This window comes from Hippoglossus stenolepis, chromosome 3 (genome assembly GCF_022539355.2).
Source record: "Hippoglossus stenolepis isolate QCI-W04-F060 chromosome 3, HSTE1.2, whole genome shotgun sequence".
NCBI lineage: Eukaryota > Metazoa > Chordata > Actinopteri > Pleuronectiformes > Pleuronectidae > Hippoglossus > Hippoglossus stenolepis.
In genome coordinates, this window is record NC_061485.1 from 24,338,892 (window position 1) to 24,361,189 (window position 22,298).

The 22,298-nt window shown below is 41.6% G+C and overlaps 1 protein-coding gene across 4 annotated transcripts in view; it reads right to left on the reverse strand.

The window, feature by feature from the left end:
- Positions 1–1,569: 1,569 nt before the first annotated feature.
- sema3fb (sema domain, immunoglobulin domain (Ig), short basic domain, secreted, (semaphorin) 3Fb) overlaps positions 1,570–22,298 on the reverse strand; it is a 60,811-nt gene continuing 40,082 nt past the window's right edge. For 2 of the 4 annotated variants that reach the window (XM_035151863.1, XM_035151861.1), the window contains 13 exons: positions 21,407–21,500; positions 19,219–19,338; positions 18,572–18,711; positions 17,184–17,298; positions 10,779–10,848; positions 10,535–10,679; positions 10,090–10,312; positions 8,889–8,977; positions 8,691–8,732; positions 7,303–7,460; positions 6,885–6,952; positions 6,496–6,629; positions 1,570–4,416 (listed from right to left, as the gene is read on the reverse strand). In XM_035151863.1, coding sequence (XP_035007754.1) covers positions 3,964–4,416; positions 6,496–6,629; positions 6,885–6,952; positions 7,303–7,460; positions 8,691–8,732; positions 8,889–8,977; positions 10,090–10,312; positions 10,535–10,679; positions 10,779–10,848; positions 17,184–17,298; positions 18,572–18,711; positions 19,219–19,338; positions 21,407–21,500 — 1,851 coding nt within the window. In that variant the 3' untranslated portion in view covers positions 1,570–3,963. Of the gene's footprint in view, positions 4,417–6,495; positions 6,630–6,884; positions 6,968–7,302; positions 7,461–8,690; positions 8,733–8,888; positions 8,978–10,089; positions 10,313–10,534; positions 10,680–10,778; positions 10,849–17,183; positions 17,299–18,571; positions 18,712–19,218; positions 19,339–21,406; positions 21,501–22,298 lie in introns of all 4 variants that reach the window. The other 2 variants (XM_035151862.1, XM_035151860.1) reach the window with 1 other exon arrangement.

Here is a 22,298-nt window from a genome sequence, read left to right on the forward strand (position 1 = left end):
AATACAAAAGCTACAACAAAACCGCGAAAGCTAAACCTACTACAAAAATACAAAGGCACAATACAAATACAAAAGCCAAATACAAAAGCTACACACAAACACAAAAATCCTCAACACAAATTCAAAAGCCACAACACGAATACAAAAGCTACAACACAAAGACAAAAGCAACACAACGGAAATACAACCAAATGACTGGAAATGTCGTCACTCACTGTGTTCAGGTGAATCGTCGTTTGTAAAACTCGGTCAAACTGGTGTGTCTATTTCAGGTCTTACGGTACAGGTGCGCTCATCCGTTCAATATCTAGGGTTCTTCAAGCACTTCTACCGTAGCACCTAGTATAGACAGGCATCGTTTGATTGTGCTTCCGTTGTGCACGTGCAGTTGTGTTGTCACTTTTGAATTCCTGTTTCCTTGAATGAGACGTCTCGGCCACCGTAGAGAGGGGGTCTGACACTGGGGTCCTTAGTGTCACTGCCCAAAAGTTACTTTCATTTTTGATTCAAATGAAAAGTAGCAAATACTTGAACGTTTTTTTATTCTCTTTCAGAATGAGAAGGGTAAGTCCTGTGTAAAAATACGTCATAAATATATGTCTCTCTGAGATTTAAACAGAATTTATTATGATCTCATCTCTAACAAAGTAACATAAATAGTTAAATATTCAAATAAGCTGCACTAGCATTAGCAAGGTGAAAGGTGCTAAACGTGCAAAAATTAAAAATAATTTGCTGTATACAGGGACATTTGTATCAGTAAAGTTATCTTGCAATTCTCATGCTTAATGTGAATACATTTTTTGGTCAGCTACTATTAGCTTCTCCAAGAGGCCGACGTCACCTGCACATCAACCAGGTATATTCTTTAATTTGTGGTCACTGCCTGAACAAATTGAACAATATTTAGCGAGTGTTTTTTACATAATAAACAATATTATATTAGATAATTTTTTGTTAAGACCTGAGAAGAGAACAGTAAAATATTTCCAATCAGGTGAAATAAATTTAGCAGGAAAAAAGGCCTCTAATGAAGGAGACATACATGAGGCCATGTGGGTTTCCCCATTTCTAGCTTAAGGTAATTCAGCCATTATTAAATTCTTTACATTTGCCCTGTTCACTACTCTTTCTACCATGACATATAAAGTACTGGCTGCCATTGACATAGACTCATCTTTTGCTAACCTGTAAAGGAAATGAAACCTTTTTAAATAAGTTAAGTTAAATAAGAGATTTTGAAATAAATACATTTAATTATATTAATAGTTGTGTTAATTCAAAATATAATTTATCACTGTGTCCTTGGACACATTTAATACATTGTTATTAATTAACAATCCTACAGGTATTTTCTCATTATCTACTGAACAATGAAAATCTGATTTAATTAACCTTTAAAATCTGATCTGACCATATTAACCGATGGGGACTAGGAGCTTTCATCATTCATATCTATAAGTCCCAGAGCTAATGACACTTGCTCTTTCATTAAAATGTTTTACCTTCTTATGGCTTCATTACAAACACCAATGTAATGTGTATATTTTATACAAATGTGCATACATATCTCTTTAACAGGTATAACTTTATTCCAAGGATCCAGAGAGATCTGGGCAGAACATGGAAAACATTCAGTATAAGGCCAATCACAATGAAGGGGGGGAGCATTCCATTCTTATAAAATATAGAGCTTTAATTTATTAGTCAGCAACAACAATGGAAAGGGAAGATAAAGTAATTTACACAAGTCATTACAATAGCATCACCTCTGTGCATTTAGTGTTTTTTTCTTTTTTCATAAAGTCTGATGATGCAAGAAAACAAAACAAAACAAACAAAAACACTCAAAAACTAAAGACACAGTTTTAAAAAATACCAACAAATTGTACAACCCCTCGTCACCTTTTTTTCTCTTTTTTTTTTTTTACTGTAGAATCCCTGGTCTCATTTGAAAGAGACGATCGGGGGCTGAGATTAATTCTGGGAATGCAGAAAAATTCCAAATTGAGGAGCGGATACAAAAAACCCTGTATGAATTATTAATGCATCTTCCAATAGGCGTTCATGCAGACTATTATAAGGCTAGAACGGGAGCTAAACAATGTGCATTCAAAGTCACTTAATGTCATAATAATAATAATGCTGCATTTCTCCTTTTTCCAAATATTTGTTCCAAAGTTGTAAATTCTTATACATGAAAATTCCATGAATCTACTTCTTGGGGAACTGCTGCAGTAATATTTTTCATAGAGCACTAGAATGAGCATAAGCATTCTAATCAATAGAATGTTTGCTCACTTCTTAAAAACACTCCTCTCAATTTCACTCTGCCTTACTCTGTAATTGATGTGCAACTTGTTTGCACTTTTTGAAATTATGCTATTATCTGTTATCCAAACACATTGGTAAGATAATTGCACTTTGTACTTTGACAGAACTAAATTCATGCCAATAAGAAAATGCATCATGCTTTATACAGGAGTATATTTAAAACCAGGACATTTTTAAAGCATTTGTTTTTCCCATTTAGCCGCACTGAGAACCTCCCTCAGACTGTACTGTACAACCCTAGAAACAAAGAACAGAAAAAACCGACCACACAGTATCTTATCAGAATTACAGTACAAATACAGGTTCATGCACACAATGAAAGCCAGCTTCCCAATAATTTTGGTTAGTGTCACAACATTGTTACAATGCTCTGTTGTGTATACGGGCAATTACATTTTTTTCCACACATGAATGTCAAAGGAAGAAAGAACGAGAGATGTCTTGAGTGCTGCCTCATGTGGGCACTTCTTTCCTCTTTTAACTGGTTTTGTTTTGACGCAAAAGTAAACTCCACCTTGCCCGAGTGTGCTTGTCGCATTTGGCCCCAGCCAATGTCCCTTGAAAGTAAAACAATAATGCCCTTTGTACAAAACCTTGACCTTATATTGCACCTCTCTCTGAGTTCAAAGTTTGCAGCTGAAAAGAACCGTACCATTAAAGTGACATTATTTTGTCAACCCTTATAATGATAGATCTAATTAAAAGCTGATGCTTGTCTCATTTTTAAATTCATGGCCAGAAGCAACCACAGGTTACTCAGGGCACAGAACACAGTGAGAACCTTGTCATTCTTTAGCAAATGTAAATCTCACTAATCTGAATTAGTATCTCATCTGAAAAGTAGCGAAGATGCTGCATCATTTAACAATCAATCCTCCAATCAAAAGGGGAGGAAGGGAAACAAAACAAAGGGCAAGCACCAGTTTAAAATACAGCTATTAAAAGGCCCAATTACAACATATTGTGGGTTCCCATGTAGAAAGAACTGTTTCCCCACAAGAACTGGGACCATGTATCGATGGTCCCCTTGCAATATCAAGTCTCTGTCTGCGAGCAGCCACAAGGAGGTTGCATTACCGGCATTCCTGATGTGTCCAGTAATAAAAAGAGTCCTGGCATCGAGTCAAAGCAAGCAAGAAACAAAGGAGATCCCATCAACCCTTTATCAACAATTCATTTCCCCGTCAGAGCGAGCGTCTCGTAGTTTGCTCCTGACAGCTTACATGCCCACTAACGCATTCCAAACAGTCGCCAACGGTCATGTGATGCCGACAGATGAGTTTTGTAATGACAGTAACAGCAACAATAAAATTAACAACATCAATAATAACAATAATATTTGCCCCAAAGGTACCTATACACAAAGAGCATGTTTTTTCTATAAGTACAAAGAAATCCACAGAATGATACTATATACAACCTACAATAAATACTGTGTATCATATATCTTACTGTTTGAGAGGATGTATGTGGGGTTTTGTTTGCAAGCCTCTTTTTTTCTCAGTTTGCTTTTTTTCCCGGTTTTTGGACTTTTTTCATGTAGCTACTCTCAATGAGTCTCTCCCAGTTTTCACAGGGTGTGGAGGGGGAAGGGTGGACGAGGGCATTTCAGACACAAAGCTGGGCTCCTCATGTCTCTACCTCCTCCTGCTCCTCATTCTCCTCCCCCTCCCCGTGGTGCCGGCGGTTGCGGGGCTTCTTGTGCTCCTTGAGCTCCTTCAGGTCTTTGGCTTTGAGGGCGCCCTGTAGCGGGTCTCCGAACTGCCAGTAGTCCTGGCAGTACTGATTGATCAGGCTCATCTCTGGCTGGCTCAGGATGGTCAGCAGGTCCTTGTACTGGCCTGCACTGGGGGTCCACTGGGTGCTGCTGGAGTGGAACGAGGACGGCACCAGACCTCCCCCACCCTCCACCAGAACGCTGTTGACAGCCCTGCTCGACAACACCACCAGCTGCATCTTCACCACTGTGTATTTGAAGTTCTTCTCCGTGGCCGTACACTGGTACATGCCGGAGTCAGAGGGCTGCAGGGACCGCAGGAGGAGACCTTGTTCTGTCTTCAAAACCCGGCCATCAGAACGCATCTGCAGAGTCAGAGAGACAAACAGCTCATGAAACACATCAAGGGAGACAAGTGCATTACAGGTGTGATGCAAAGCAGCTGTCACCATGTGTATCCATCCGTTACAGCACAAGTGATTGTTGCAGAGAAGTTTTTCGAAATCATTCACACTACTCAGACAATTAACCATTCATTGTCCTCAAATGCAGTATGTGTGTAAGTTAAGCTGCCCTGTTAAAACTGTTCATGGATCAGGTCCAAACAGAGCAGGACGTTTTAAAAGTGGGAGACTGCACATCAGAATTGCCCTGGACCATGGTGCACGAATCTGCAGGGCATGCAACAGAAAACAAGGCCATAATATCTCATTGGGCCACACTGTATAAATATTTTTTTTTTTTTTGATAGAGTATGCAATGCATAAAAAAATGTGGTTGGTTGATTTAAAAAGTGAAGACAATAATCTGAAAAGCTTGTTTGACCATTTGTAGATTTTGTACCATTTTGAGACTCTCCCTAACTTCACCATCACTTTCTCAGCTTCTGTCTTCAGTAGTAAATAGCTAATAACTTTACTTAGCAACATATCCTGAACATTCATCACTACAAACCAAATCTGCTTAATTTAATCAATCTGCACATTGGGCTTAGCCTCTAGTCTATTCACATTTTGACATATCTGTATTATATATAACTCACTGAAATACAGTATATTCTGTATGAGAGTACTTCTCACTAAAAGTCTCAATAAGTGCATCTGTTTATGGTCCAGGAGGAAAGTGGGAGAATGCATTGGACCTTACTGCATGATTGTTACTTTAATCTGGAGGTAGTGCAAATAACAGGAGAAGACCTGGATGAATGTAAATTTGTTAATAAATGTCTGTGACACAAATTTTTTTGAAAGCTATTAAAATATCTCATTGAATCATACTTTACACTCATATATATTAAACAATCTGATAAACTATTTTTACCATTGTGCACCTTTGAGATGCTCCCTAAATTAACAGAGCCTATTTACATGTTATACACATCCATACATACATATACATATACACATCAGTATCATGGACTGTCTGTATAACCTGTTTATATTGTGCAGATAACAGCTAACTGGATTACTGAAGAAAACTCCTGAATCTGATATTTCTGAGCCACAGTATGAAGTCTTAAGGAGCTGCTTTCTTTCTGATATATTAACGGAGTGGGTTCGCAGTGTCTATGATGTTTCTGGGTTTTGATTTGACAGAAATATGAAGTAGTGCAATGTTTTTGTAACAAACTGTCAAATGATGGGTCAGTGATAGACAACCACTGCAAAACCTATGACCCTGTATATCCTCTTATCTCTTCAGAGTCTATACTCTGTTCATATCTGGATGATTTACAGTATTCATATTATTCACATCTCTACTCTCTTGGCCTGTACAATGAATTAATATCCGTCCTTTAAAAAAAGTTAAAAAGATCAATTTAAATATAATCAAACAATGTTGTAACTCCATCTTTCTTCACATCTATACCCATGAACTTGAATAGGTGATGACAGATTTTTTTTTTTTGCTCCGAATCCGACGTGCGAGGCAGCAGCAAAGTCGGCTTCGCTTGTGGGAATAGAGACCATCTAACAGAATAGTCAATAAAAGAGAGGCAGCAACACTACATTGCTTCACAATGAAACTTTAACTAGTGCCTCCGAGTTGTATATCATAGCAGAGGGCTTTTTGCACTGCTCTCCTTTATATGTCCTTCCCCTGGGCCAGAGGACAGTCAGAGGTCTGCAAGAGGAATCGGGAATCGTTCAATCAGAGCCCGAGTCGCTTAATCATGTGAACAGATAATTACACTGGACTCATTTTTCATATATGTCATGCTGCATATATATGTCGCCTGCTCTCCATGGCAACAAATCAACAACATGAAATGAAATACTGTGGAGGAAATGTCCAAAGGTAATAATTCATGTTCATCTTCTGTTACTAACCCATTCAACACTTTTGGGGGTTGACATTAAACTTTGCATTTGAGTGAACTACCCCTTTATAAAATATGTTCATATAAGCAGTCACTTTGAGGAACACACCATGTGATGGCTCACCTCTTTCCTGCGGTCGCTGTTGTCTCTCTGCAGATGCCATTTGATGACAGCATGTGGGGAGCGGGCCTGACACTCCAGGAAGGTGCTGCTTCCCTCCACCCCGTACTGCACCATCTCCAGAGTGTTCTTATTGGCTGCAGGGCAGAGAGACACAGGGATTACCATGGCAACCAAAACACTCATTACCATGAGCTCCTTTGGACCAAAGATCTCAGTTGTGGTAAAAATCAAAGTCCTTTTTGCAATATGGCTGTCAGAGATTACCATAAAGCTGCAAGAATAAGCCAGTAACAACCTTGGAATGAGACATATTGTTATTTCTAACCTTCTGAGGTCCTTATTTAACAAACAGAAGTAATAAAAGCAGGACTGTAAACTGGGGAACATACTGTTGGAGTTGAAGCCTCGGCATTGACGGATGGGGTTCCCGTACTTGACGTCCTGCCTCCGGCTTCGTCTAAAGGGGTCAGACCAGTATCGCCGAATAAGGAGAGAAAACATAATAAAGCAACCGCAAGCCATTCAAAGCCATTCAACAATACATCAATTATAATAAATAAATAACCATAAACCCCCTTATGTTATTATATACTGCAAATCTTCATCATTTACTTGTCAAACTAATAATAGTATGTTATCATTAGTCTAATGTTAATTCACCCAAACACCATGATGACTATATGATAGAAACAGATGCCATTAAATTAGCCATTCAGCGATCCTTGCAGTCTAATCTGAGCATCATTCAACACATCAGTTAGTTGTGATGTTAGTGTAACTCATGCCGTCACTGCTGCTGGTGCTCACCTCTTCTGCGAGGCCGAGTAGCGGGAGCAGGACTTGCCGTCCCAGGCGCAGTACGGATCTCGGGCTAGGCAGCAGTCAGCGCAGGCCTCGCCGTACACGTCGCACCGGTGGAGAGCCAGCTGTGTCAGGCCCACCGCAGATGACACATACAGCTGTTGCTGTTGAGAGAAAGAGGATGGGAAATGGTGTTAAAACTTAACACTAGACAACATTTAAATGCATTTTATTAAATATTTAAACAGTCAATTTCAAGTGTAAATTCAAATTTTGTATTATCAGTATATATGTTCAAAACATATTTTCAAATTGCTCTGATTCTGTATGCTCAGGCTAAAAATTTAAAATCTAGTTGGTCAAATTGACTCATTCAATAAAAGCGAGAAAGTTTTCTATCTGTGTTTGTGAATCCTAAAAAATAGATCTATTAATTCCAGAAATCTCTGTCCGTCTCTATGTGGCTCACAAATCTAGAGAACCATTCGTCTTATCAGCTTCACACTTGGCATATGCATTGTTTAGGGCCCAATAAAGTGCAGTGTCGAATTTGGTGCGATTTGGACACGTACTATTTTCAGTACTAATAAACTTTGAATAAACATGTGACCAGCGCTATGTAACAGCAGTGGAGCAGCTTTCAGCAGCCAGCAGCCAGTCTTTGCAGGTCCCTTTTACAGTTTCAGAAAGAAAACTGCAACCAACATAAACAAACGAACAGCCCATAAACAGGCAGGTTTAGAATGGGCTCTGCCCTAATTTATAACTTGGAAATAAGGTCACTGTATTTGCACAATTTGAAAATAACAGTAAAAAAGAGCACAATTCAGACTACATGCATTCAGGTAGCTGGTTTTGAGAGTGATTCAATTTCACAGTTGTGTATCCAGGGGCTTGTTCCATCTTCAAGGATCTTATTTGCTCTCATACAAAAACACAAACCCAGAGTAATGCAATGAGATAAGAATAAAATCTTTGTCCTGCACTGTGCTGAAACAGCAGCAGGCTGTGGATCGTCTGGTAGAATACTGAGCTCATCTCGATCAGGTTACCATCATAATTTCATGATCAGCTGTTGAGATTCATCAGTGTGGCAGGCTGTAATACTAACTCTCTGTCTGTGGGACTGATGTCATTAAATGTAGAAAAGGCCAAGTATTTTAATCACTTTGAAAGACAACACTAACTTTTATGTCTTCTCCACATCTCTCTTCCCATTGTCTGCCCTTGTCATGCGTGTAGTATAAGAATTATGAAGCAATAGGGCGGCACAGCTGTATGCACGTATCTTGTGACCTTTACGAATTGTCATTCATTTCTTTTCTTTGGAAGGTGGCTGCTTTTCTCTTCATGTCAGCAAAGGTTAAGAAAATCTGTTGCACAGACATACTTACCCTTTTGGATGAGATCTTCATTGTTGTAATAGGAGTAGGGGCCTTTATGGAGAAAATAGGTTTTTTGTGAGCACAGTAATCTTCATTGCAGATGACAATGTAAAACACAGAGACGTTAGCAGAATAGGAAAATAAGAAGAGAAAGGACTAGAAATGCATGAGGTATAAGGTATTAGAGTAAGAAGAGAAAACGCTTACCTTGAAAACCTCCACCTCCTCCAGGACCAGCTCCTCGGTCTGCAGATCGTCTCTGGGCAGCACGATGACCTTCTGGACTGTCCCTTTGTCTGTGGAAGAGACGCACACCTGTCAGCTACACACCTGCAACCTCTCACCCGTCCACCTGGCAAAGGCCCCTTGGATATCCATTTTATTCCCTCAGCAACCTCAAACAAGGGATAATCCTCGTTTCAACAGGCTGTGTTGTACTCTTCACCTCTGTCCCTAGGTTCTCTCCAGTTGAACCTTTCCTCAATGACATGATGCTCTGTTCCACTTAGCATACCCCCTGCTTCCACCTTGACAAACCTCTCCTGTCATCCCCAGCTTCATTCTTATCCACACCTATTCATTCTGGATGCTGTAAGACCCTCCAGGCTTCCCTGGCATGTTTGATTTCTGTAAAGAGTCTGACATTCCTGTGAGCGGGACACCTGAGATTTATTATGACTTCTGCATTGAGCCTCGGCGCAGGGCTAAATGGTTGAATCTGACAGCAGCTGAAAGGACACACATTCCTCCACAGTGGCCGCCGCCGCACACAAACCCATCCGTGTCCTCCCCTTAATACACACATGAACAAAGAGATCAGTAAAGAGGCGTTGCATGCAACTTCTGAGGGCTGCATTATTGTGCTGTGGCTGCTAATGTCATCCTGGGGTCTTATTAAAGGTTTGAGGCATGCAGACGGACACATAATCACTCTTACATCAGTGGACAAGATGAAGGTAATGGATGAACTAGCTGTAACCTCCTCCTCCTCCACATCTTACTACTTCTTCTTCTTACTGATCCACCCCTGCCCTCCAGGTACAAATCTCCTGTTGTTTACTTCATGTGAACAGTGCAAGGTACAAACCCTTTGATCGGTTAAATTTCCACTCAAGCACAAAAGGAAAAGAATGCTTTTCTCCAAATGATAGATGATTGCATGGGAGACAAGCCCTCCATTTACATGGGATTTATTTCCATAGGGGGGGATTTTTTTCCTTCATTATTCAACTTCCCGCTGACACTGTCATTCACCATTCTCACCCAGATCAAAAGGGTTCACGGGTTCCTTCTTCAGACTCACTTCATGTACACGATAGTCACTTATAAATAACCCTAAAACGGCTGTGGTGACAAAAACTCTCCGTTCTATTAAATTTTATTCTATAAAGTTTAGAACAACACTCACCAGTTCCTAAGAAGAGCACTTCATAGTTGCCATCTGCAGCCGCCACCTGGTCCACAGTGATGGTGGTGAATTCATAGTCCACATTGGTCCGAACCACTAGGGGGCGCTTGTGTACTGGGTACACGGCATTGTACATGGCCGGGTGATTCCTCATGAAGTTAATTACTTCATCTGGATAGTCCTTAGTAGACTTCATGTTGGGAGTGAAGGTACCTCCAGGGCACTGAGGGAAAAACCGAAGCACATACATTCAAAAATCCATGAAATAAATAGATCATATGGAAAAGTATATCCAAGAGCTTGTCTTGCAGTTATATTTTCATTTTGGTTATGCATGGTGCCAGATGGTTTCTATTTGTCAAAGAGGAATCACTGTTATGCCTGAAATCACCATGTTTCCTGTGGGATTTTCATGTGTGTGGGGTCAGTGTGAGGTGAGGCTCACCGTGCCAGGACGAGGGTAGGGGATCTTCCCAGTGTAGGCCACCCATTGGTAATTGGGACCCTCCTTGTGGGCGAAGGGTCCGTTGAAGACCATGCGAATGTCGGCCATTGAGTAGACACAAACCGCTGAGCCTTTGAAGACGGAACTGTGAAGTGCAAGAAAAAGTATCTCAAGTTAGACAAACAGAGCGTATTATTGTTGCTGGAAATATACAAGAATACAGTATCTGTTAGAGTCCACTAACCCAGAGACAGAGAAGACTCCATATATCACAGGATTCTTTGTGTCCTGTGTCGGCTGTATGTAAACATCTCCTGTAGAGGGAAACAGAGAAATCACGTCAGTCTAAAGAGTGACTGAAGGACACATCAAGCTCTACAGCACAAGCGCTCTTCTTTACTAATATTTACACAGCTTTCAGTCAATCCAACCACTCTTAGCTAGATAGACCTTTAGGCTACACATCCTTGGAAGGCTGAACCTTCATCTTTGTTGAAAACACATGGTAGCCATTACTGGATTTAGATAGTGAGGCTCTTGGGTTGTGTCTTAAAGCTTCTGACAGTCACTGAAATCCATAACTGCACCCAAAGAATAAAGTTCAGGGAATCATGTAAGACACAAACATGACTGCAAAAGTATAGCGCTTTGAGCAAATGTCAGAATCCTAGCATGCTCATGGTGACAATACTGACACAGACCTATAATATAAAATCTTAGTTTAGTTTGCTAGCATTTTAACATTCGGTTATTAGGACTAAATATAAAGTACAGCAACAACTCATTGGAATTTGGTTAAAAAATGGGGTTCAAGCTAGCATTCAGTCTAGCAATAAAGAGAGGTAAAAACGTGTTCCTGTGTGTAAAACCTCAGCAATCGACTGTACAACAAGGAACAGAATGATGGAAGGATATGTTCGGTGAAGGCTTTATTTACAAGATAACCAATTAAAAGGCTATTTCACCTAACCATCCCAAATGCTGCAATTCAATCTAAGCATTTGACATAGAGCTAGCAGTGCTGTGAATTCAATCACTGGTCATAGGCATCACCAGGACATCATGTGCGGAGAAGCTAAAAGTCGGCTTCTGAAGTGCCAGTGGTGTGACATGCTTCAGCACAAAGCAGTGATGCAATGGATGACCAATAACACACAGGCTCAGTACATAAGGTTTCTGTTATAAACTTATTGAAACCTTATGGATAATAGGCTGTGATTACAGTAAAACTTCTTTTGCCACCTCTCTCTCTCTCTGTCTCTCTTTCAATTCTAATCCTATCCCTAAAAGCAAGACTTAACTCACGGTCCTCACTTTCACAAAGCCTAAACCTATTCCTAACCTAAAAAGTCTTCACCCTGTGAGGTCTAAGCTCAGAATGGTCCTCAAAATATATTAATAGGCACACACACACACACACACACACACACACACACACACACACACACACACACACACACACACACACACACACACACACACACACACTGAAGTGTGAAGGTCCTCTTATTCTGTCAATACAACTGGTTGTCAATAACTTGCAATATTGAACCATAAAGTAACCAAAATCTATCACACATCATTTATAATGCATTAGAGAGAGAGAGAGAGAGATGGTTGTTAATTATTAATGCAAAAGCTGAACAAAAAAAGCATGAAAAATCATCATCATATTCCTATGATACTTTTTGAGAACCCTGGCCCCTATCCTCGTATCAACACCGACTGGTTACAGTCTAGACTGCAGCAGTGTGTGATTACTGAACCACCTGAGACTTCTCCTGCAGAGACAGAAAATGTGACCATGATGTGCAGGGATTCTCCTCCTCCTACGTCCATAGTTCATGTCTTCCACTTGAAGGAAAAGGAAATATCTCTTTTGTCCCGAGGGAGAACTGCATCATATACTCTTCAGCCAATTCTGGAGCTCTGTAAATCACGGACGCTCACATACTCTGTCCTGCAGGGCTCTGACATCGGACACGGCCTGATTTAAATCATCCTTTTGTTGTTACTGAAGGAAAGGTCCAGAGCAACAAATAAAGAGGAGCTAAACACGTGACGGGTGATAAGTCTCTTTCCTGTTCGGTACCTGACCTAAATACTACTCCCAGGAGGCATGTTCACTGCCTACAATAGGACATGGGCCTTCGAGGGAAACTGAGAATGTTCTCTCCAACCTAGTTTTGCAGGAAAATGACCATGGAGTAAAGACACAACCGAAAACGTCCAGAAGCGAGAGATGAAAAGAGAAAAAGTTAAATTATGACTATTAATGCTAAGAAAGTGCAGAAACAGAAGAAGAAGTGATCAGATGGAAAAAAAGAGTCAATTTTAGATTTATGCTGTCACAGTCCCACATATGTGAAATAAGCAGTCAGGCTAATATGCAGATAGTCTGATACATGAAGGGTGTGAGTTTTGTCATTGAATCTGAACTGCTGTTTGGTCTTGTCCAGGGACTATCCACAACTGCAAGCTTATTCCTGTAGACAACCAGATTCCCCAAAGTCACACCCATACACTCCCTCACATGCACCATCGTGCGATCTTCCACAGCTGCCACAGCCGGAGAAATGGAACGGTCATGGGTTAGCGTGGAAGCAGCACAATGGTCTGTCATGGGTGTCACACAACAGGCGATCCCTGGCATGACATACAGCTGCTGTGCTGCAGAAATGAGCGATATGCACGCAACAACACGCAAGTGCATGCTAATGCAGACAAGATAGTGCTCAGGCCGAGATAGAGCTGTCATGAACGGAGCTCACATACAGTCACTAAAAAAACAGATGATCATGAAAACAAAGGAGGAAAACAAGGCTACGTGATTTGCAATAAAAGCTATCCTGACAGTGCAGTGACAGCTCCAGGGGATCTAGCGTGTAACAGCTAGGAAAGGATCCAGATTCCACAACTGCCTTCCCTATGTTTTCATGGCAATGAAATCTCAGCATCCCATTTCCTCAAAAGAAAATTATATTTCTGTTTGATTGACCTTTGGGTTTGTACTGTCTGTTTCTCTTTGCGTCTCTCCCCCTTTCCAGACATGACATGTTTTTTCTCTCTCTGACTTTTCATCCCTCCAGCCATTGGGACTTGTTTTAAAGCACAACCTCATTTAAGATGCAGTAGTGTCTTCTATTATAACTGGGTAAAAAAAGCACTATAACACTGTTTAAAATCACAATGGGTCATTTAGGTACAAGGTGAAGGACAGAGTCAGTAGGTTTTTCAATTCCCCAGGTCTCAGACGTGCTTTACCATAAAGTATTTTTATATAACACCATTACAACAGGAATGCAGGTGCTCTGAACATTTCAACAAATTTCTCAGTAATTAATTGTAAATTATGTAATGTTTCACCTTAAGCTCCTATTTGAAAAGGAGCGCAGCTTTCCAGATTCCCACTCAAGGGCGATTGCTTGTGGCGAGGGGCTGCCCACCTTTGATTAACTTGTTCAAATATATATATATGTCAATATCATGGTGTAGAGACGTCCCAAAATGTTCACTCTACGTAAGCGTTGGCACAGTAAGGTCCAAGATGGTTCGAAACACTGGGAGGCAATTTGAGCCATGTTCAATCCATAAATGTATGGGTGATATGAAAACTACTATTCCCTTACAGCTGTTAGGGGCAATTTGGGTTTCAGTATGTTGCCTAAGGACACTTCAGAAGGTGAACTGGCGGAGCCAGGGTTCGAACAACCAACCCTCTGGTTAGTTGATGACCGTCTATACTGTCTGTGGCAAACAGCACAAAACAGTTGCATATTCTCTGTCCAATGGTAAAACAAATCCTGCCTCTACCAACACTTCTACAGCTCTTGAATCAACAGGATGTATCTTGATTGTTTAATCCCTCCATGCGACGTATAAAACACACAACTTGTGGTTTTTCCAGGAGGTTATGTGAGGGAATATTTGTTAGTGAGGCTCAGCCACTTCCTCCACCGCTTGCCAGGAAAACATTGTTGTTTTTATGTTTTTCAGTTTTTGTACAGATTAAACAAACAAGACATGAAAGGTTAATTAAAGAGCTTTGGAGGTGCTGGAAGGCGGATTTCATTACTTTTGGACGGAGCCACAGAGCCAGGCTTTTTCCATGGTTTTCAGACGTTTTTGCTAAAAGCTGCTGCTGTAGCTTCATGTCAAACACACAGATACGAGCGTGGTATCAATCTTCTCATCTAGCTCTCGGCAACAAAAAAAAGCAAAATATGAGCGTTTCCCTAAATGTCAAACTAATCATTTAACGGCCTACATTTTTATGTGCAGTAGTTAAAGACCCACATCCCCTTGTTAGATCCTAAAACCTCAAGTTTTGTGTGTAAAGACAAACCTTTCAGTGAGCAAGCTTTATAAACATTCAAACTAGACTGTAAATGTGAAGCCATTAGCATGAAACTCAATCATATCCAATTTACTGTCCCCTCTAGGAGTCCTTGGCAGGAACGACTGCTCTGCAAACTGGCATGTGCACGTCTTTGCTTCTCTTTGGACATACGCTGACATGCCCGTCCTTGTTCATTCACTAGTTTGTTCCACTACACATGTACAGCCTTATTCAGGCAACGTCCTGAAAATCCTACTCAGTGCCAGCAGATGACGACTCTCCGATCCGCCAACAGAGCCACGCCACTGCACGCCTGTGTCAACACTGTTCGAACCAGCACAGACAGAAGCCTCATTTGTCAAGGCGACGCAAGCTTGCTCCCCCTCTGAACCGCTTTATAGGTGAAGAGGCTCCACACGCGAAAAAGGACGCAGAGATTCTGAGAGCATGTCACTTGTGTGTCAAACAAACCAAAAACTGTTTTTTGGACTGCAGGCAGGTTGAGTTAAAAGCAAGTGGTGTGTCCACAAGGTAAAGAGACAAAAAAAAACTATCACAGGATTCAACAGTCACAGTACTTTTCATTCTTGAGATTAGTTGAAGAGCGATAGCTGCACGCATCAGTCTCTTATCACTCTGTGGCTCTATTTTAAACCAGGAAGACTAAAAGAGATTCCTCCAACACACACACACACACACAGTCACAGACATTCCTGCTGGGTGATCTGATCTGTCCGCCATCAGACCGCCCCCTTACACACACACACACACACACACACACACACACACACACACACACACACACACACACACACACACACACACACACACACACACACACACACACACACACACACACACACACACACACACACACGTTGAAAGAAAATGACACAGCGGTAGGGGTGTGTGTGTGTTTTTAATGCGTGTGTGGGTGTGTCATTCACACTACAGTAGGCTGTATGGGCCATATGATTGGAGTGGGCTCCAATATGGGCCAAAGACACTTTGGTGTGCGTGTGTGTGTGTGTGTGTGTGTGTGTGTGTGTGTGTGTGTGTGTGTGTGTGTGTGTGTGTGTGTGTTTCACTCTTGGCAGGTCCTGTAGTAATAACAACAGAGCTTGCAGTAGACTGTTCTCTGCTTAATATTTCAGATGTAATTATACATGACAGGAACCTAAAAAAGAATATGTCTGTGATAAATCCAGCCATGTCACTTTTATTCTTCTCTTTGCTATTCGATACCTTCTGTCAAAAAGATTAACTACTTAAAGACAGATTTAGTTTCTTTAAAAAAAAAACAGGGTGTAACAAGAGTTTTTGGGCTGAATTACAGATAATAATACTAGAACTTCTGGGAAAGAGCTGAGATTCTTTTTTCAAATATCTATTTTATTACCCCATTTGTCAAAATATATTGCATTACATATAGATGTCTTTGCATTAAGAGCTGAAAACATTATGAACTCTTCCAGTGAGTTTATGTTTATGCATTTGTTTGTTTGTTAGCAGGATAATGAAAACTATTCAACTGAAGTTGTGTGGAGGGGTGGGGCATGACCCGAGGAAGAGCTCATTCAATTCTGGTGTGGATCCGAATCAGGGTGCAGATGCAGGAATTTTTTTTCCTTTAACATTAAACATTTATCATTTTTTGTGGATTTCTCAAAGAATAATTCATGGGCCTTGAGTAAAAAATGTTTAGGGAACTGATATTTATGAGTGTTCCATGAATCTATGAGTGTTGGAGCAGAGCCAAATAAAAATCAGGATCTGGAGAATTTCAACGTGGTTTCATAAGGGGAAAATTAGGCCTTGGCGGAGAGAGACATTTTAGTCTGATTATTACTATAGCAACTTATTTGCTAATGAATATGCACACATGTATCCCATTAGCAAAAATACCAATAATTGATGTTTTTCCTCATCATAAATGACAGTAAATGTGTATTTTGGACTGATAGTCAGATAAAACAAGAAATTGGAAGACAGTATATTGGACTCTGCAGTGGCAGTTGTCTTTATCCCTTTTCGGAATTTTTATAGATGAAATCATTAATCATTAAACAATAAAGTGATGAGCAGATTGAAATGACAACATTGTTAGTTGCAGTCCAATATGTGGTTGATGTAATCTGGCAGAAGAACGGTGACAATGACTTTGGCTGAACTGACCACCTACAAACACATCACTGTACTGGCAGCGTGTTTGATTGACAAGGACGTCTATACAACGCTCCCCGCCCACACTGGCTAATGTACAGTCAGAGAAACCACAGCAAGATCTGTTAAAGGCGTGTTTGTACTCACGGAGCTCGTCGAAGTGCGTCTCCATGCCGTCGGCGCCGGGCACGGAGCAGATGAGCCTGGCCTTCAGGAAGGTGCTCCACTTGTTGACCAGGCAGCAGTGGCCCCCGTCATCGTTCTGTATTGGAGAAGAGCAGAATAGAAAAATTACAGTTTCTCCATCACTCACTCACACTCACACCCTACTGTGTCCTCCTACTGAAAACAGACCCAGGTGGAGCCACCCACACACACACACACACACACACACACACACACACACACACACACACACACACACACACACACACACACACACACACACACACACACACACACACACACACACACACACACACACACACACACACACACACACACTACACAGTATATGTTGGAAGCAAAAAGCAGGGATGGGGGCTGGGATGGTAAACACTGTCTCCTCCTATTTAGACACTTCCATCTGCGGTGGACCGAAGCCAGAATCCATCCCAGTAAAAAAAGAGTTGAGACCAGTATGTGCTTCCACAACCGCCATCTTCAGAAAATGGAGCGCTCTAATGAAAAATTATCCATATTTTTTTGTTACACTATAAAGGGGAGGTCGTGCACTTTTGATGAAGCCCGTTTGGGGAGTCGAAATGTTTTTATACTTTCCAGTGTGGTTACAGTAAACGGCTGAGTGTGTTTCAGGTGGCGTGCAGGGTGCAGAGAACGGCAGTAAAAAGTGTCCAGATGTGTGGCGGAGTAAGAAAGACAGGGCCGGGGTCTCCGGAGGCCGGGCCAGAGCCCGCTGAGAGGGGGATGAGTGTTTGTGTGCCGGGTCAGCGCCTGACCCCCCCTCGAATAAATACGGCGAACAGCTGAGGCGATGAGCACACACAGCTACATTTTCTCACTCACGCCCGTACGCATATACCCGCTGTAATGTTCATACATGCACGCAAACATTCACATACGCCTCATTCTCAGAACGATGTCCCACAGTGCCGCCGAGACATTTGCTATCATTTGTTTTCATGGCTCGCAAAAGCACACAGGCTTTTGTGAAGAAGCTCTGGTTTAACTGAGAGGGACTGAGAGTTTTCTTAAAGGCACTGAGTTTTTCTCTTCTCTGTAAACTTAAAGCGTCACGTTTTAGGACTGCCAGAGAGAAGAGGTCAGGAGATCACGGGGTCAGAGCTCAGAGGGCAATCTCACAGACAGAGGGATGCATTGTAGACAGGAAGGTTAAAGACATGTGGATTCCAGCACGTCAGCGTTGGCCAAATACTCGTCCCGCGCCCGTAAACATTCAAACACAGTGGGTGACTCGCCTCAGGACACTCCGGCCTGTTTTTCATATCCATGCAGGGTTTTCTTTTCATTATGTTTACACCCCAACACAAACACACTCCTGACTGTGTACACACCAGGCAGATGCGTCCTATTCGGGACTGGGTCACAGGACTGTGGCCCATCTCGGAGGACTTTTCCCGGAAGAAGAAATACAGCTTGTCGTCATTTCTCTCCGCGCTGTCAGGGATGAGGTGTACGTGGATGAATGTGGGGTCTGTGGGGAGAAGGGATGGTGAGATGTTTAGGTGGAGGAAAGAAATGGGAAAACCTTAGATGGAAATCACTTATTATACTGTTAGCATTTCCTTTTTTTGTTGAATGACTGGCAAACACAATAATCTTTCCATTTCAGCAATGGATTTGGAACAAGATCCAAGATCCGTGAACAATTTCTGATTCAATGAGGTTCACATTTAAGTCATTCTTTGTTTACTGAGAGCTCTATAGCTTTGAGCACAGCCACACATGACTGAATACATTTAGAACTGGTTCCTCGTTCAAGCAGATTGTGTCATGCGAAAAATCTTACAAAATACAAATTGTCACATTTATTGTTTGCAAATGACTTATTAAAAAAAAGCTTAAGGGGCATTTCAGGCAGCAGTCAGATTTCAACTACCCACAGTGCCTCCCTGGCCCCACCCCTGAATCCGCCCCTGCTGTATGTAAAAATTGGATGAAAGCCTTATGTATCATTTACAGGCAAAGGCATGAGTTTTACCATTCAACCATCTGGAGTTGTACTGATCTGTTCGCATCGCAGTCTTTGGCCCCAACGTGCGGAAAATGGCAGAGTCTGTTCCCATAAAGTCAACATAGACCCCAGCATAGAGTTCACCATCTGAGAGAGAGCGAGAGAGAGAGAGAGAGAGAGAGAGAGAGAGAGAGAGAGAGAGAGAGAGAGAGAGAGAGAGAGAGAGTCTTTGATTACGACATTATTCCAGCGGCACAGTTTGCAATTAAATTAACCAGGCCTTTGCTTCAAAATCTATATTTATATATTGAATATCACAGGACTCTTCATTTCTCAATACAGCGGATCAGCATAAACAATTTAAACATGGTCTACACATTAGTCTTAGTTTAGATATAAAATGGTCGGGATGATATTATTATCATCATCTACTTAAGTAGCCTACAATTTCCTACAAAATAACTGACATGGAAGTGTTATTTGTTATCATCAGTGAAATTAATCAACAGACAAACTTGTGAATTCATAGCAATCAAATGTGATCCAATAAAACACTGGAGCATCGACGAATTGACAGTTTTTATCAAAGCTTAAAACCTAATAATGCCAGTTTAAAGAGAAGATAAATAAATAGAAATGAATAGGAACTGCTTGTAAACCTACATAACCACTATATCATTTTCTGGTTTCTTTAATGCATGGATACTAATAAGTTAATTATAAGAAGCTTCTATCTTCCTTGTAATTGCTCCTAACTTCCATTGTTCTTTCGATAAAACTTTGAGGAAATGATCACAGGACATGAAAAATAAACGTAGTAAAAGTTGTCCAAACTTCCTTTCACAACTGTCACACGCACTTCATGAAGACATAAAATACGAGCACATCCATGTGTGGGGACTGACAAATGTACACAGCAGTCTTGTTAAGCCCCAGGAAGGCAAGGTGTTTGTCCTCCAGCTGCTGTCAGGGCCCCACTGAGAGCAGGTGTGGCTGTCAGGGCTCTTAAGGATGGAGTTAAGAGACAGCGGGAGGTAGCACAGAGGAAACAAAACACTCTGTCCTACCACCATTATATTCAATGTCATGGTTCTCAGCCGTGCTCTATGGAGATTGATGACATATCATTAAAATGTCTACGGATGACAGGATGTCTAATGCGGTGGAGAGCTGAGCAGTTAGTGGTCAGTGGCAAATCTATTGTTGTGGCGCAGGGTTCTTAATCCTTATCAACACTAACAACAGTGTCCCCAGTATGATGCAGACTGGTGGAGGTGGGAGGTAAATCCATCTTGGACGACAGCATTGGTTCCATACTGGTCAGCTGGCACTGTGCTAATGTGGGAAAGCAGTGGCAGTGATTTACACCCGCTGTCTCGCCCCGCAGAGAGATCGCCTTTCACTGGTGGCAACTGTGGGTTCAGGACCTGACTGAGTGACCTTGGTCAAAGGGAACAGAGGACGCTGCCTTCCGAAGTTATTTTACTGAAACATGACACATATAGTTACTGAATGAAAATAGAGATAGCGCCTTTGACAAATTAAGTTAATTATAATAATGATAATAACTCAGATTAATATTGCACCCAAAGCCAGTTTACAGAGTAACGAAAAAATTATTACAAATAAATAAATAAAACCATGTGTTTCAGACAGAGGGTGAAAAGAAGAGCAGCAGCAATGGACAGTATGATGAAAGTGATGTGTTTTCTGGTTGAATCATGAGCCTGAATATGAACATAATACTTCCCCTGTAATAGAAGCATCTGCATTCACTGTTTCTCCACTGATTTATTCAGGTTTTCCTATATTATATCTTTTCCTATATTATTCCTTCTGCTATTTTCCCCATATAAGCACTAAATGTTTTCGTAACATTTTCAAAGTAGCATTAGAGGATTCAAATATTCATAGAAACAATATTGTGCCCATTGCCGCCCAAACAAGGTAAAATTCCTGAGGATTAAATGATTAGGCTGATTAGAATAAGTAGCTCACTGTAGCAAATAGGCTCAGAATGAAAAAATTAAACTAGGCTTGAACTTTCTGGACCAAAAATATGAAATGTGAGTAGAGAAAAAGCCACATAAAGAAACAGTAGACTAAAAAGATGCATATGGGATGAGGCTGCCGTTGCTCTGAGGACCTCAAATGAGATGGGCTGGGTTGAAGCCATGCCCGTCTCCTCACGTGACCAAACTCAGATGGTACTCACTGATCAAAGCTGACGCGCTGTTGAGCTTCGGGTCGTAGGAACACTTTCCCTTCCCGGATTCCACTCTTCCCGGCTCCAAGTGAAAGATTTCTTCCTGTAATGGAAAAATCATATGGAGATAGAAATAAATTCAGCGCTCTTCATCTTGTCATGGTGATTCCCCTGTGTAGGGTAAATGAGGCAGCGTATGTGCTCCCTCTGACTCCAGTGGGACCCATACGGCCTGATGGGGGATGAAGCATTAGAATAATGAGGGTGCGTTCATACAGAAAAATACATGGGGGAAAAAGCGAGGAATTTCTAATCCATCTCCATGCCACTCTGCCGCGGAAAACAATGTGTCATGGGCTGCTTCTCTCGGCATAATAAGCTGCATGCCAAATATCTCTCAGCTTCTTGGTGCCTATGGCTGTGCAGGCTCACTGCTGACACCTGTAATCCAGCACAGTGAAAACAAGCCCGGGATGGAGGCTGGATGACTGATGCTCACCGCTTGTGGCAACCCCGCACACAGGCACTGATAGGTGATTGGCAGGAATTTGCGTACGAGGGAAGGGGAAAATGAATCAGTGGCGTGCGATGACATGTCCTGTAGCTCCGCCTCACAGACCAGAGCATGTCCGACCGACTTTTCTCACTCCCAGCCGGGACAGAGATGGAGACTTCTCTGTCATTGTCCATCAGCACTAAAGCACGAGAGAGCTTACGGCACTCTGCCAAACTCACTTCATTGGATCATACACGCAACCCTGTGCAATTCCCTACTCATCTTTGATTAAAATCACCACTTGTGAAAATAAGAAGGTGCTGGCAGCTCACTCGCAGCCATGCCAGATGTTGACATGTAAAAAAACGGTCACAAACATTTATGTGTACCAGAGGGAATCTGCCC